At 38.5% G+C, this 17,888-nt stretch overlaps 1 protein-coding gene across 1 annotated transcript in view; it reads right to left on the reverse strand.

The window, feature by feature from the left end:
• Window positions 1-17,888, reverse strand: part of SLC35F1 (solute carrier family 35 member F1) — a 235,172-nt gene that overhangs the window by 5,840 nt on the left and 211,444 nt on the right. Inside the window, exon 7 of the mRNA XM_071741076.1 lies at window positions 16,803-16,957. Within this exon, the coding sequence (XP_071597177.1) occupies window positions 16,803-16,957 (155 nt within the window). The remainder of the gene's footprint in view (window positions 1-16,802; window positions 16,958-17,888) is intronic.

A 17,888-nucleotide genomic window follows, 5' to 3' on the forward strand; every position in this document is an offset into this window, starting at 1 on the left:
ACCAGCCACAACCAGTGTTAAGCCTCACCCTGGGTCAGCTGAAGGATTTCTCCAATGTGTCACAGCTCTGAATAAAACTCTTTAGGCTTAGATCTCCCCCATGTGGCAATCAAACCCAAGTCAATAATTTGAAAGCATTTTTCAGTTTATTCTTCTCCCCCACTTTTCACTTCAATTTTGCTCCAAGCACTTTCCCCTCACTTCCTCTTTGGATGTGAACTTGGGTACCACTTGGCAGCAACGGCCTTGACTAAGCTGAAGCAAAGCTCGGAAGCCAAATGCCTCCAGTTTCCTAAGCAGGGACCTAGTTCCCTAGTTTTGCACTGTCCCTCCTTCCCACTGGATGCCTGAATCTCTCACCCCAGACAGCCAGTTGGCTTCTTTCACTGTATAACCAGAGTGCCAGCCAGATTTGTGATTGCCTTGCGTCCTGCTGTGAGGAATCTGTGAAGCTTCCAGCAGCTTACTGTGCTCTTTTTCTTGCTCTAGGAGCTGCCCAGCCAAAACCAATGCACTTTCTCTACCACATCTCCCTCCTCCTGGCTGTACCTCTCATTCCTCCCTCTGGGGCTTCCTGCCAGTGGACTCTTTTGCCCAGCAATAGTCTCTCTGTGACAGTGCCCCCTCCAGTGGCAGCTCTCCAGCCTGGGAGAAAGGGTTTGGACAAAGCTTGGGGAAATCCAAACAAAGGCCTGTGAATCATTTGTCTTTGGTATCTATTCACAGTTAGCGTAAAGAGACCTGGAACCTGACTGCCCTGTAGCAATTCCATCTTTTACCTTCCTTAGAAACAAGCTAAGATTCAGGCTGAATTGTTTTCTGCAGCAGCTCTCTGCAGCACTGAACTGTTGCTAGTAAGGTTACTACAAGGATATATACTGTAGGAATATGAAAAATCTCTGGGGTTTGCCAATACTCTGTCAGACTGACTCAAAGCCCCTTGAAATCAATGGGTATTTTGCTCCTCCTAAAATGGCAGTGAACCCAGCAGTGTGAAGGGAGGATGTAGACTTACATCAAATGCAACATGATTTGATGAACAAAGGTTCATCAAATGCAACACCTGTTGTTCTGTGTACTGTGTTCCTCAGACTCTAGCTGAAGCCTTTGTATTTTATTGAAGATAGGATTTCCAGGCACACTCTACTGACAGGTCAACATGCAGGTTTTGGAGTTTTTTTTACCTTGATCTGCTGAGATATGGCATGAATAGACAGCAAAAGAGACACATTGAAAACCAGAAGGAAGAGATAGTCCTAAGAAATGAAGTGAGGGAAGTTCATTTTTCATTACTACTCTCTATACTACTGCAGTACCAAACTTGTAGGCTCTCAGAAGTATGAAATTACTCTTTTGAGTATTGCACTTCATTTTTTTCTGACTTAAGTCTCACTTTCTACAGAAATGTATTTTCTCTAAGACATTTTTAAAAAAGAATATCCAGATTTGTATGTTTATCCACGTACCACTTCCCTCCATGCTATACATAAGCTATTGAAAGAGTACCACAGTCAGAAATTGTTTAGCTTAGATTAGCCAATGGGTGTCACACCCAGTAGAGTAAGCAACAAAAAAACCCCCTTCTTTTTCTGTATCAATAAATAATTTTACTATAGATTTTTTTACCTACACATATAGGTATTTCTGTATAAAAGCTTGCTTATCATGTAATTTATTGAGAGACTAGATGACACTGTGATTAAACTCATGACCTAACACTTGAGGCCTGGGAATGAGTTTCAGTCTATGAATTTCTTTTATGAATCAAAATTGTTTGAATGACCCTCAGTTTCTTACCAATTTAAAAGAGAGAGTTACATTGGGTTACTGAATACAGGCAGAGATCTCCTTTGCAGTGAAAAACTAATTGTCTTTGTTACAATAACATTTCACATTTCATCACTGACGTGAAAGGCACCTGCCAAAACTTACTAAGTAGTCAAAACAAATAGTTAAACCAGATCTTATCATGGTTCTGACATCTGAGTGTCTGTAAATGCTTTCACAACCAAAATACTCAATATGGAAGGCACAATATTATTTACAAACATTAAAAAATTAGGAAAATGTAAAAAGTGTCTTTTGCAGGCATTGTTTAGTACCTGTAGTGAAAATAGCTTAGGTGCCTGCCAATTTTAATATAAACACGCAAAGCAAAGCCTAGACAAATATACCAAGATAACACATATGACAACATTTGCTCAATCTACCCAAACCAACACTGATTTAAGGTGAAAGTATGTTTCTGGTATTTATCTAAGAGATGTTCCTTAGGGACCAAGTACTTGAATGCATTCACCCAGCCAGGCCCTGCAGAAGAGTTAATGCCCTCTGATGGATGAGCTGCAGGAGCAGGGGTCTTGCTCCTTGCTCTGATACGTGCTGCTGCAAAATCCTGCCAGAAAACCCCTGCTGCAGTTAAAGTCTATCTGACAACAGAAAATACATGGTGCAATCAGTCTGACCTTCTGTTATCCATGCACAAATTCTTTTATTTTAAAAAAGAACAGAACCTAAGCTTATCTGAGTGTTCATTTTTTGTTGTTACTGGTAGTCTGGTAGTGGGTTTTATGGTTTGTTTTTATTTTGTTTTTGTTTTCTTTAATGCATTACCTTACAACAATGCTACATACAACTGTGAATCAAGTTTACAAATCCCATTTGAAATTTATCTTAAATACAGTATTTTTTTTCCAAGTGAACCTAAGTAATAATTTTGGGAATAAGTCACACATCACGACGTTTCTAAAGAACCACATGACAATGGCATCTGAAGAGATTTTTTTAAAAATCCAGAATGAACTACGAAATATTTCAAAATCTACTCTCAACTAGTTCTTATCCCCCTACTTCTTATTATCTTGCCATGCAAAACTTGTCTTCCATATATTCTTAAGCTATTATAGTTAAAACATTACTACTATTTCAGCTTCCAATTTTTGCACTTTAAAGTAACCCAGCTGACAAGACAGGTGTAAAGAAACTTCTTGCTGGGTAGCAGTGCATCTGATTTCATTGCCTTGAGTACTGATAAGAACATTGAAGCAGAAGAAAAAAAATTGAGAAAAAACTGTTCAGAAGACAACTGTTCTTCAGTACACAGGTCATGAATCTAGAAGTGAAAGCAGGAAGAGAGGATGTAGAAGATTCACTCTCACAGCCAGGAGACACTGCCCTGACTGGATGCTGCAGAGGAATTCACAGAGAAGTAGCTCTGTCACAGATGTCCACACCCATGTTACCACTGAGGCCAGGGCAAAACAACACCCAAAGTGACAAAACCAGACAGACCTGAGGCTACAGAGAAGCCCACATGGACAAAGAAACTCAATGATTGCTAATTTTAGTTTTTCACTCAGCTATCATGGTAACCATCATGACTTTTGTTACTACGGTTGTGAAAATGCAAATTCTATTTTACTCGGTCCATTGAACTGGAAATAGCCTGCAGAGCAGACTGCTGAGGCTGCATTGCTCCAGCCCCATTTGTATTTTGGAACAGCAGTTATAGATGGAAACACTTGGTAGATAATATGAACGCCATCTCCTAGCCTATGGCAACCCAATTGTGCTTTTTGAGTCTTAAAAAGGGATTTTTTAAATAGGACTGACCGACAATTCAGAATTGTCATGTTTCACATATTTGGTGATAAAGTATGAAATGGAATAACTACATTTTCCCCTACCTCCTCTAGAAATGTTCCACATTTCAACAAAAATGAATAAAGAAACCCAGTCCATGAACTCAAATTTTAAACCTTAGAGAGAAGCTATCTCCTCAAAATTGCACTGATGAAGTGGGACAAAATTGTACCTCTCAGGTAGAATTCATTCTGTCCCATGTTTCTGCTGACACCCTCCGTGCTCTCCAGACAGGCAATTCCCACCAACGTCTTATTCCAGCCAGTGCCTCTGCAATCTGATGAACCTTGATGTTTTCTGAACTAATTCAGTCTGCAGCATGTGCTGCACAGCCCATCAAAGCCAAGGCCTATAGGAGTTCCTGCAATGACTTATGTCTCTTCCCCCCTGGGTAATTTCACACATGAGTACTTGAGTGGGCTGAGCAAAGTGAGTTAGGACCAAAATTCTCTCATTAGCTTTTAGATCTCAAAGAGACATTTCCACTTGGTTTGATGAATTGATGGAGAGACTGAGCTTCTTTTCACAGTTTTCCATTTTCACCTCCAAAACAGCAAATGAAGTTGACCCCAACCAAGCGCAGAAGTTGTGCTGTGGGATGCACGCGGTCTCCAGCCAGCAGCAGTGCCAGGAAGGGTAAGGACTCTGAGAGCTGTGAACTCTCACAGTGCTTCTCTTGCATAGCTGGATATTACAGGTACATTATTTTATTAATAGGAATGGGATCCAACATCTTAGTCATATCTTATAGTGTTCTCTGGTGACTCCCTTGGCTCAGACTCACAAGGATCTGATCCGATTTGTCTTAGGCTGACACCGTGACTCACTCAGACTGTTGCTGACTATTTTTTGTCCCAGCCAGTGAGGAAGATGTCTCTGTTTTCTCTTGCTGGGGAGAAATGAATGGTTCCCTTGGGATTCAGGGTCTGCTCTGCTCTTTATTAGGAGAATAATCTGCTGGTTCAGCCTTGATTACTGCTATCTACCTTGAAAGGTGAGAGATAAAAGTCCCAACCTTTGGCTGATCACTGTTCCCAGGTGAGTGATTTGCTAAGGATACATAGACATCTTTCCAAATATACTGCAGAACCAAGGTCTCGGCAGGTGATGATACATCTTTATCATCAACAGAACCTGGGGCACAACAGTGAAACACAATATTTTGTAAAACCCAAAAGACACCAAACACCATAATGTCTGCTGTGAGTTTTCCAGACTGTGTTGGAACAGATAAAACTCATCAACTTGAACCTTTATATGTCTTGCTAGATCTCTCAGATCTTTAATCTAGACATCCCTAAAGGGACCCAGCCCACTGACATATGGTTTAGCATGGCTTCTCAGCTCTCCAACTAGAGAAACTTGAATGCCCAAGAAGCAGCATTGGTTCTCTTGCTGAGAAGGGTATAAATGGATGCTGGACATCTTTAGCACTGGTGATGACTTCTGGGCAGTGAGTCTGCATGTCTGTCCCCTACCAGCAGGACTGCATTGTCTCCACTGGGATGCAAAGTGAATTTTGTAGCTAGTTCTTCCACATCTGTTTTTTCTCCTGTCCACTGTCAGCCATGCAAGAAGTTTTTCATTGGATGAAGGAGGCTTGAGCTGCAGGGCATTTCTCAGCACATCATTTGTGCTCGTGCCAGCCACAACTCAAAGCAAGAAGCATCTGGCTTGCTTCAATGACAGTGGAAACCTGACATCAGCCTCACTGCCATTTGGTGAAAGCAAAGATGCCAAAGGAAGTTTTGCCTCTGTCATTTCACACGTGGGAGAAAGGCCATACTCCTCAGTGCCTGCTGTCTGCTTGCATCCTCAGTGTGCTCTAAGTCAGACTAAATTCTGCCCATTACTATGGCTTATACTGACTCACAAATGTGGCATAGAAATCGTGATGCCAGTTGATTCTCGAAGATCCTGTTCTAGTGTTTGCATGTTTTACTGTAGGTAAAAAACCAACAGTGGTCAACGCCTTCTGTCCTATAGCAGCACCCTCCCTTTTCAGCCCTTGCATGGTATTTACTGGTAGGCACAGTTTAACTGGTAAAACAATGGTGTGTGGGAAAGTCCTAAGCTCTCAATTGTTGAGGTTATCTATATGGGAGACAAAGAAGGAGGTTACTGTAAAACTGTCACCAGAGATTCTGTTAAAATTTGGGAAACTTCATAGTTTTTCTGGAATTAATTTGTGGAATAAAATAAACTGACAGAGAAAACTGATAGCATGTGAAGAGAAATCTCCAAGGTTGATGTAGGCAGCTGTAAGGTAAATGCTGGGTTTGCACAAATCTGCATGATTTCATGCTTCTCAGGTGGTACAATTAGAAAAATTTCATAATAGGCTGTCTTTTCTAAATATATGCCTGTGAGGGCAAAATGTTTGTGTGAAATGGCTTCCTCTCCTTTCCTGGGTGCCTGGAGAGATGGGAATGCTGCTTTCTGTTCTGTTTCCCTTTGTTGTTTCTGCCATCAAATGTGGAGGAAAAATGAGCCTGTGTTCAGTACCCCTGCAGCAGCAGCAGTCTGTCTAATTAAAAACTGCAAGGTAGAATGAGTCCTGCAATCTGTTTTAATCTTACCTACCTAAATAATAAGAAAGAGATTTTTTAATGTGAAGCGAAAACACCTATATTATACTGCTCTAATTTCCTGTGAACATCCTTTCTGCAGGATAAGAGGGCTTCATTTCTGGTAATTTTATATCAATCACTTAGCAAGACAGTGGTAAAGCAGTTATTCTTTTAAATGTTCTTAATACAAAAAGGAGGAACACAACAGAAACGCTTATAAAAATAAAAACAACTTCCCCTCCCCACCTTTAGCTTTCAACACCCTTTGCTGGTTTGCTCTGTCAGCTGTCAGTTGTCCTTCTGGTTTTGTGTTCAAATATTTCATACAGTAGCAGCTTTCTGCTCTACTTGGTTCTCTACTACTCTACATAAGGCTGTGTTCAGTGTGTTCAAAACCAAGGTTATAATAATAGATTCATCTTGGATCCTTTGTTTATATTTCTGCTGCAGAATCTAGTCAGATAACATGTCAGTAATGCTCTCCCAGAATGTCTTTTTTGTCTCTCAGCCATACAAAGAGTGAGCACTCCTACCCCGTGAAGCAAGAGACACGCAGCTGCAGTCATCCTTACTGCGAGTGACTATTTAAGCTGTTTGGAGGGAGTAAGATTTGTTTGTTTCTCATCGGGGTTCTCCATGCTCTGGTGCTTTTGCTGCAGGCAACAGGAGGCCAAATATCAAGTGCTCCAAGAGCTCTCAACTAAGTCAACTCACAAGACAGGTGCACAAAGGAATCAGAACAGAAAGCGTGTCCTAAGCTGTTGAATTCAAACCCCATTACTGCATAACTCAGATCACATATTCCACATAGAAAATATACACTGTTCCCCTGCAAGATTATTGGAATTTTTGTCTACTGCCCTCTAATCTATCTGAAGCCTTCCCCGCAACCTCCTTGTTATGATAGCAGAAAAATTTCCCTTATTTCCAAACTTATGCATAATTGTTTTCCGCCCATATGTTCATGTATCTGTAGCACAAATTCTTCTCCTTTCCTACTTGTGAATTTATAGATGAATTTGTATATATCAAGGTACTCTAGTCCCTTCCAGTCCATTGTAAATCAAAGCTATGCTTCATACAGAAAGCATTTTTTAGGATTTGCACATTCAATACATTGTTAGCAGACACACACTTACTCTTTCAAAGCTTGAGACCAGATAAAAAACAAAGTTCTGTTTGGTCCTCTTGAGCTGGCCAAGAACCCTGCAGCTACAGCTAGCCAAGTACTGTCTGGAGATGGTTGTCCCATCCTATGGCATTATCACTTCTCCATTAATTCTAGAAATACCTACTGACCCATTTGGAAACAGCTTTGTCATCACAGTGCTCAGATTCCTCCCATCTGTCGCCACAGACATTCCCTCACACTTTTGCGCTTCACAGCGTTTTCCAATGTCATCCAGTTCTTGTTGTCTGAATATTTTAATCCTTCTTCCTTCTGAGGGTGCCAAAGCTATTATCACAGTCACTACACCAGACTGGTCTTCAGACCAACACTTTGGGATCTCCATCAGTGAGCTCCTGCCACCAAGCTGTTTCTCAGCACATTGCCTGGCCCTGTGTCCTTATTAGCCAGTTTCTTACCTAGCTCATAACCTCTACAGTGCTAGTTCTGTTCCTTAGCTTAAGTGGTAATTTTCTGCACTGTATAGAAGCCTTACAGGTTAGAGCTGCCATTAACTTTTGTCCACAAAAATCTGTTGAATTATTAGATAGATAGCATATTTAGATTGGATGATTTACCTTTTGTGAGCCAGTTTGCATTTTATCCAATTTTCTATTTATCTCCATGTCCCTAATTATTCCTCCCTGATGTCCACTTCTGCTTTTAGTTCATTGCCTAATTCATATACAATTCTTCCAAATGTCTATATTCCCCAGAACGAAAGTATTCAGATTATTGTCTCCTGTTTCTACTCCTGAGGTAGTAAATTCGACTTCTAATCATTATTGTGCATTGTTTTCATATTTAACTCTCGTCCTTACTGAAAATGACAGAAGGTCCAGATTTTGTTTTGGTGCCAAGATAAAGGTTATTTAAATTCAGCCTCTGCTGTCTCTTCATATACAAGAACCTTTTATAGATTGTTTCATCTTCTTCTTCATTGCCAAGCTTAGTTTATCTTTTACAGTGATTGGACTTTACTCTTTTTCTTTTTCACCTGCACAGTTATCAGGTTTTTTTCTGAGATTATTTCTTACATGTTGCTTTCTATTTATTTATAGTAATTTTTAAAAAAGAATGTTTTGTCTAATTTTAACCGGAGCTCTTCCCTATACTTAAGTATACTTTCCTATACTTCCCTTGTACTTAAGATACAAAATCCAGATTACTGGATGAAAGCTATTTCAAATCTCCTTCAGGCTAATTCTCAGCCTTTTAAACACCTGAAAAAGCAGATACTCTTGCTTGCTAAGCTTAACACGTGCAGGTGGTGAGCAGAAATTTACTACAGTTAAATGACTTGTTTAGCAGTAGTGCTGATGACAAGCATCTATCTCATACCATGGGTTTGAAAGCTTCCAGTTTAGTGGAAAGGGGGATTTTAGACAAAAAAAGAAGATACTTTTTGAAGGCTTTCTAGCAGTTAGTAAAATATCCTACTGCATGGAAAGCATGTAGCAGTGGTGCTGTAGGACTGATACTGTATCTGCCAGTTATCTATCCTTCACTTTGGTGAAAAACAGAAGGTAGTTTGGATGCTTTAATCCTGTATGTCTATCATTCATTGATTTGGCTGGCAGGAAGAACAACTGGAGATAGCACTTCAATTCCAGTTAATCATAACAGATTCCAGTTTTACAAATGTTTCTTGCCAATGGCTCATGGACCATGTGTACAACCAGGCATAATTCTTAACTCATTGCCTAAATATTCTACTTTCTTTTCTGGTTAATCCTGGAAATAAGGACTTTCTCAATTCTGTAAGAAATCTCCAAATTTATAATGCAGCTATTGCATTTAACTCTTACCATTTGCTTTCAAAGATGATTCTGTCCGCATCTCTAGGGAACTTGTAGCTTTTTTCCCATATGCTAAACTGGAAATAGCATTCATTTTCCAGTAACTGAAACTTATTTAAGCTCCATGAATCCAGTTGCTGCTTTGCTAATTAATTTGGGTTTTATTTTGTTGTTGATTTGGTTTTTTTTTGGTTGTCTCTCCTCTGGGTTGCAAATTATTGCTGAGGTATTTAACTCAACACATTCATTGTACTCCCTTGTCTTCAAAAGTATGCTTGACTTGGGAAATGCTGAGGATCTCATTTAAATTTTCCCCCACAAATAATTATAAAACTAAGCCTCTTGGCCTTTGTTTTCATATTCATTGAGTATCACTGAGAAAAAGTATGATATTTGTAAGTTGCAGCTCTTTTAATAGGATGTCTTTGTTATGTTTTTCTGTTACGTTTTTTTCTGTGTGCTTTTCCTTAGAATACAGAAAAAAAAAAGTGCTTGCTACAATACATTTTCCTTTCTGCCATTCTTTCAAACCATTTTCGTGTTCTCTTTTGCTATGTATTTGTATTGCTTCATTCCCCCAAATTTCCTTTTCCAGCCCACCCTCATCAGGACCTTTGAAGCTTGTATGGTTTTGCTGAAAATTTATGATTCAAGAGTTACTTGTTTTCAGTAACAGGAAGATTTCTGTTAATATGCCTGCACTTTCACATTGGGTAGGAATTATAAGCACTTCACCTTTACCTTCCACACAGCTTTTACCTTTAAGTTTACTATTTTTTCCAAAACACCTTTTATTTTCTTCAAGGTATAAGGACTGAATTTAATAGTGTACTCCATGGTACAGTCAAGAGATCTCTGAACAACTTTTTTCCTTATATTAAAATACAAACCCAATGCAAACAAGCAATGTGATATGGATATTATTTGTCTCCAAGTGCTTAAAGCCCGTTGTTACGATATTTGGCTTTTGACATTCCTTTAAGCTGATAACATCCAACTATCGACTCCAAATGAAAATGATTGCTGGATGGAGGTCTTAAGCTAAATGTAAGGATATCATTGCATGTTCTCTCAGTTTGAAGCTGTTGCCTCTGTCTGTCTGCTCTAGTGCTTGTGTGTCTGAAGTGATGTTGAGCCCAGGGGCTCAATGGAACAGTGGCATCACCTCTTCTGACTGCAGACAGCAGTGACTTCAAATTGCATGCAAAATGAAACGGCATCCTGAATTACACACAGTCCCAGTTCCCTAACCATTTTCCCCTAACCAGTTTCCTAAACTCTGCTCCTTCTTACCTACCCCTGCTAAGGCAGCAGTGAAGACCTGGGGTTGATAGACTCAGAATTCTGCAAGTTAAAAATTCAGGTCCATGACAGTGACTTGAATTACCTTTTTCCATTAGTCAGAATACATTCCTGTCTATTTATCCATGTTCAATTCATTCTCCAAAGAGAAATCCTTGTTCAAGACAGTTAAAGTGTATTTTATAACTGAAAGCAATACCAAGCCCCAGCCAATACCAGCCCAGCCATCAATACCAACAAACCCATTGTAGTCACATAGAAACACCAGTGTTTGAAACTTAAAATCCAGTGGTTCTTCTTCATTTCCCATTGAAAAAACAGTGGAAACGAATAGGACTTTAAACCTCTGTTTGTGGTTTTGTTTGAAAAGTAACAATTTCTCTCTATTAAGAGAGTAAACCACTTTCCCAGTGCCTTGCAGGTCAGAGCACTTAAGTGGTTCGTTGCAAGCATGTCTGACCACCAATTTCAGTAGATTACATAGGCAGATATACTGTCACTTCTCTTTCTCTGGGGGCTATCTGTACACAGACTAATTTTACACATCTGTTTTCTACTGTTAGCATTTATATCCTTGTTTTATTTCATGTATTCTTTTGAGTAGTCAACATCTATTAAGCAATTTACTAACCAATATGACCAAAGAAAGGCAGATCTCAGTCACACAGTGGTGCTTTTTTCCCCCCCCCGATCATTTGCCTTGCCCATACAAACTACTTCTTACTTCAGTCTGAAATTGGATTTATTTCATGACTACAGGAGTTTCTGCTGGCCTCAAGCACTTTTCATACAAATTAAAATTAACCTATATTACACATGTATTTAAAAAGAGTATAAATGTGTCAAATTGAAAAGCTCTTCTGAAATTGCAAACAAACCTTTTTAAAATTTTAACACTTGAGTTATGCAGGGAGATGTTGTGCTGAGACATAAAAAAAATTGATTCAAAAGGTACAATAAAAAAGGATGACAAATGGAGAAAAAAAGGAATATGGTGGCTATCTAATCATTGATACAAAAACCCACTATGAGCTGACAACCAGGTATGGCATAGCAAGGCACAGAATAGTACAATTATCAGTAAACTCTATTAACTAGGATTTCACCAGGAATATTAAGAAAACTAAACTACATATTTAAGAGAATATAAATCCATGTATAGTTAGGTAGGCCAGCTCTGGGCTGTTCTCTTGCTGTAATTATGAAGTTGTTCCTGCCTAGGAAACCAAAACATTTGTTCTGTAGTTGAAGAGAAAAAAAAATATTCCTAAACTGAGTTCCAAAATAGAAACTGACGCTCTTTCAAGAACAGAAATCCTGAATTTGCTTCTTTTCTGAAAAACCTAAAGCTGCTTTTTCTAAAACAAAGTTTGCTTGCTGGAAATTCTGGCAACTGCTGACTGCAGCTGTCAGGTTTATCTCCATGGCAGATGCCTGGAAGCTGTAAAAGCTCCTTCTTGGGGTTCTGGGCTGCCTAATGCAGATCTGAGATTTGTTCTCTGACTTCCAAAATCCATGAGCTGCATAACTTGTGTTTTCTCATGCCTGAAATCTTCCAGTCCTAGAATACCTGGCTGAAAACATTGGAAAATGTGTGTCTTCAACCTCGTAGATTTGTGGACAAACTAACAGTCAGGGGCTGAGAAATGCCAGCCTGTGTTATCTTGGGAGCATACTGAAAATACAATGTTTTCAGTTAGCATTTAAGTTTTGATAATTAGGCATTTCCAACAAAAATGTATTTTGCTAGAAAATTCCTAATCAGTTCTACTGTGATCAGTCTTTCAACATAAGACACTCCTCCCTCTCCCCACCAAAAAAATCCCAAGCTAAAAGCCCTGAAAACAACCTACAAAACTTGACATTTATGGGTTAGTGTCTGAAAAAAATATAATTGAAACTGAAGCTTTCATCATAACTTCTGCAGTATGAATACAACTTCTTTTACACTCTGACAGCTCCAAAACACTGAATATCCACGTTCCACTATTCATGCTTTGCAACTAATGAATCTGTGTCAAGGTAACACTGTGAAAGGAAGAAATATCCTTTTGACAATGCAGTTAGATGCCATATCTGTGCTATGTTGTTTAAAATCTTCTGTCAGACTATGTAAAACCCAGGTGGTAGTAATTTAACTTTCCAGCTTCTACTCTGTTTTGTCATTTTACTTCAAAGCTTTTTTATTGTATGCCAAACTACACTCTCAAATAAAGGGTGGTCCTTTCTTTCACAGGAATATACATTCAAGTGTGACCAAAGATATACCTCGAAGCAGCTCTTCAAATACAGATACCTAACTTTTTTCTAAGCTACTACATTTTGGCAGAGGAAATACAATTAACTAAGCAACTAGATAAACAAATAGATGTAAAGAAATGTGAAAAAGAAGCTTTTAAAATGCCACTTAGATGAAAAACATGTCTGCAGTACAGCTTCATCAGAGCACAGTTGATGAGTCTCACTGTAAGAAACTCTGGCAAAGAAAAGATTCATGCATGTTTCTGCACATTAATGTGCACATTCTGCACATCAGGCATGTACATTACCAATGGCATAAAGAATTAACTAGTAATGTGATTTATCCTCATTAGCACCAAAGGCTTAAAAGCCTTCACCAGAATAAAGGCCCTTTGTCATTAAGTTCACTTCTAACAGAGTTTATGGGTCAATCATCATGCGTATTCTATTTCATCAGGAAAACATCAAAAAATATGACTGAGGAAATTATGATGTAAAAATTAGTTGTTTAGTCTGTGCTGTCTACTCCACTAGAAATACTGACAAAGTTTAAAATACACGTGTCAGTCCCCTAATAAGTGAAAGCAAAGGATCTTATTGACTTCAGCTTATACTCACAAAGAAGTTTAAAAAAATGTGAGAACATAATTTGAAGTGTTTTCTCAGCTTGTTCAGATGATTGGGAAAAGTCTGTCAGGTGTTTATGGATGTCTGTGAAGTAAAAATAAATCTAACAAACAAACAATCCTCCCCCAGTCCAAACCAACTCCACCTCCTGCTCCCAAAGTAGAGGCATCATATCCACCTTCCACTAGCAAAAACCAGGACTGTCTGAATCACACAGAGTCACCATAATGCATGGTCTTCATATCCACAGTCAAGAAACTGAATTTTTTATAGACTATTCCTTCAGCAGCAGACTTCCTTAATTTAGGAAAATGAACTGAAACCCACTGTCGTCAGCAGAAAAGCTCACACTGGTTTCAGTGATTTGGATCAGGATGGTAAAGTCCAGGCTCATAATGAAGGCTCTTAATTCTTCTTATTTTTTTCCAGTAAGGGACATATTTTCATCTCAGTGAAGCCTATATAAACCTCTAATTCATCACCATTGCTTAGGATCTGTGCTGGTAAAAATGAAATTGGAACCTACTACCCCCAGCTTGTATCCTCTGTTCTCCATTACGTTAAAACTCAGTCTCCTTCATGGCTTGGTTTTGATGTAATGGAAAGGCTGCCACCTGCTCCCTTCCATTGGAGGCACTCTGCTGTTAGAATTAGCATTGAAAAGTCATTTTTAGAAGCACCAGTAAGTATCAGCAAGTGAGGTTTCAGCTATCATTATTTCAGATTTCTGGTGCTGAAAGGTTTTGAGTACAATGTTTGTTCATGTAGCCAAATTCTCACAGGCACCTTCCACGATTCTAAATCAAGATCTCTGACTTCCTTGATTTATTATGAAATATATGCATTTTCTTCATTTGGAAAATGCTACTATAACCAGAAATTCTGATTTTCATAGCTGCATCTTGCATAAAATAATGAATGGATTTGCCAAGGCAGAATGTAATTGTGCTTGGCTTGCTTGGGTAATGATATAATATAGCGTGACTCGACCTGCTGGTGCAGAACACAATCAGTATGCACACTCCAGCTGAAGAAAACATAAAATAAGCTGCTTAGATCATTTAGTGAGAACCCAATTTGCTTAGAATTAGTAAAGGACAACTTTAGGCTTGCAAATGAAAAGTAGGAACTCGAAAAATGTACATAAAAATAAAACTAAGGCCAAGACAAAAATATATAAAAAAGAACACCTCCTAATCAACTGAACACCTGAAGCAGTTATACAAAAGTTCCAACCCCATACATCTGGAAAGCTGCAACAAGAGTTGTGTCAGGTTAACATGCTGTATTTCTAGGTTCCATGGGCATGGGAACTGTTCAGTGCACTACAAGATATCTGCATATAGGGTAAGAATATAAATGCAGCTGCTTATAAACCCACTGTCCCATATGTCATGATGTTGCAAATCTACATTAAAAAGAAATGCCAATGAATCAAAACACTTCAAATGCAATCTTCTCCTCAGTTTGTTTTTCTTCTCAGTTTGTTTCATTTAAACTAATTTCCTGCATTTTCCATAGGTTGTTCATAGATTTACTGCTATAGGTGCAATAAACCTGTCTGGTGCTAAAAGTAGAGGAACACAGAGAAAAAAAATCACTGTTAGTTTCTTGAAAGCTTCATAAAATTATATTCTTCAAAGGCTACTAAACCACTCAGTTGATCCTAATTCAGCATAAAACTATTTGCTTTCCAGTGGAGTGAGGCTGTGACCATTGGCCATTGCAGCAATAAGCAGAAGGAGCTATGTATCTGAGGGGAGTACAGCTGGGCCGGGAGTGAAGACACTTTTTGGAAGCTAGAACACAAGCAAGTGTACATAGTCTTAGGAGGGAATTATTTTAGATCATTTAATGCTAACATCTTGGACTAATCAGAGGAGTAAGGAGCAGAGGGGCCCACCACCTATTTGAGGTACAACTCAACCACTTTATCAGGACAAATGATCAGACCTTACCTTCAGCTACAAAACCTTCCAGTTCTGAGCCTTTTTAAGCACATTTTCAGTACATACTTAAAGGAAGGCCAGGGTGCCACTGTGGTCAAGAGCTAACACTTAATGTAGAAAGACATCAATGGGCTTGAACATTCTGATTCCTGTCTATGCTAATGTACCCAAAAATTAGACATATGGAAGAAGTAGAATCTTTTATGTATCTTCTGCCTTTTAAGTGCCTGAAATTTAAAGTTTGCATTTGCAAAAGTCCCTTATTTTTTAGGTCTGAGCAATGCTGAGCACAAAGCTGTCCAACCCATTCTGCCTTTTGAGTCTCTCCTAACAGAGTTTGATTTTGCTAGAAAACCACCACCAGTCTTTTAAAAATTTAATTTGTCCGTCTTTTGGAGACTGTTTGGAACCAGTGGACTAAGATCAATGAATACATTTCGCTTGGGTTTCAAACAATATTTTTAGCAGGAGATAACAAATTTCAGCTAATATCTGATGTCAAAGGCTTTGAAGTGTGGAGCAGAAAGAATGAGGAATCAAATCACCATGGATATACCTCCTAAGCAGCACACAACCTCTACATTATGTTATCAGTAAATTTTTCTTCTATATTTGCTTTTCCTTAGTCTAGAAATATTTTTAGGGCCATAAAACAAAATGAAGGCAATGTATATGCAGAAAACAAGTCTGTGTTGGATTCTCAAGCTTTGAACTTTCACTGTCTTGTTCAAATTCATTCAGTACCATTTGCATAATAAAACTGGATTTGAGTTGGTTATCTAATCAGAATTTCAAGGCTTTCATTTACCCAGCACTTCTCTGGGCCACGATTTTGGCTATCAAGTAATCTCCCTCTTACAAATAAATGATGGTACAAAGCAATTGACTTCAGTACCCTGATGCTTTCATATGTGGGACACTGGAGGGGACACTTTTAGATAATGAAGTGTAATTGTAGATGAAATGTGTGCTGCAGAACACAATGCTTTAAAGACCAGAGGACACGAGAAGTAGAAGTTTAATTTCAACACAAATCTGCTGCATATTTTTGCATTTACACTTACAATGACTGGTGTGGCTGATAAGAAAGGCGTAATTCATGGAAAAATACAATTTATAAATTCAGAATCAGCACGAATAAAATTACTTTGTTTCCAGGCAAAAAGAATCTATGTTTTTTTTGGAAAATCCATTCCTTTATGCTTCCACTCTGGGTCTGGTCACGGCACTTGGAAGTTGCCTCTGATAAGTAAAATGAAATTAGTGATACAGTTGCTAATGAACAGGTACTCAAATCCTAAAACTTGTAACAACAAGACCAAATAAAACTCTCTTTAAAAAATGGGAATCATAAAATAAAATTGGTTTTGGTGTGGGAAGTCTGAAGTGTTAAAAAAGCGTAGGTCTACCAAAGCTTTGGAGGCTTCTTCTGTTTCATTGTTCTGCATTGATGTTTCTTCAGGCATCCTGCTATTATCCAAATGCATCTCTTATTGCCACATACCTTGTAGTGGAAGAGGAATAATCCACAGAAGAGGCTGTACAGGTCAGCTGTGAGTAGGGAGAGGTTGACAGCAGTAGCACTGGTTTTCTTTATGACCACTGGCATAAAGCTGTAGAGGCCAAACATACAGGCACTAAAGCCAACATACAACAACCCTGTGGAAGAGAAATGAGAATCAAAGTGACCTCTCATGACTTACAGTGGGAGGAAGAAGGCTATGCTTTTAGAAAAGAATAAATAATGCTTTTTCAAAGAAGCACAGATTCAAATTACTACAGTACACACACACAAATACACAGACTAAGAACCTAATTCTAAATATATAAGAAAACCAGTGAAAAAACTATCAGCAGTGGACATGAGGCCTTTTGTGGTCTCAGCAACAGCAGTGCTGTTTTAAATCAGTGTCTTATGCTCCTACTGAATACCTCATGTCTAACATAAATTTGAATTAAATGATGTATCCAGACATATCAAATTTAGTCTCTTAAGGAGCTGAATATCCCCAACACCAAGTGGGTTCAATTGAGTTAGATAGAGCCCACAATATTTTCTGGGAATGGCCCCAAAAGCTGGATGAAAAAGTGTTTGCAAAGAAATTAGTGACAGAAGTCTTAGTACTATTCTGCCACCAAACCTGACAAATTATTTCACTGTTTTGCACCTCTGTTCCTTTAGCCCTTTATGTCCCCCTTCCTTAATACAGTTTTCCAGAGCTGGGACTCTTTCTTGCTGTGTGTTCACAGAGTGCCTCACACAAATTGGATTGTTAGACACTAATATAATAAAAATAAATTACAGTAAAAGTCTAATGTAATTTTAAAACCTAAATAACTTACTGGGAAAGAATTTATTGCTACAGTTATTACTTGATAAATCCCAAGGCAAATTAATCAATATGAAGTTAAAAAATCAGCAAACACTTCACTCATTTTCTTTCATGCAAATGAGATTTCCTAGGCTGCCATATGCTGCAGAATTCCCAGCTGATATATGAACAAGTCTAAATTTAGACTCATGCCAGCTCTTCAGTGCTTGCTGTTATTGACTAAAAGTTGCAGAAAATATGACTACCAAAGTCTTGAA

Source organism: Heliangelus exortis, chromosome 3 (genome assembly GCF_036169615.1).
Source record: "Heliangelus exortis chromosome 3, bHelExo1.hap1, whole genome shotgun sequence".
In the NCBI taxonomy this organism is placed as follows: Eukaryota; Metazoa; Chordata; class Aves; order Apodiformes; family Trochilidae; genus Heliangelus; species Heliangelus exortis.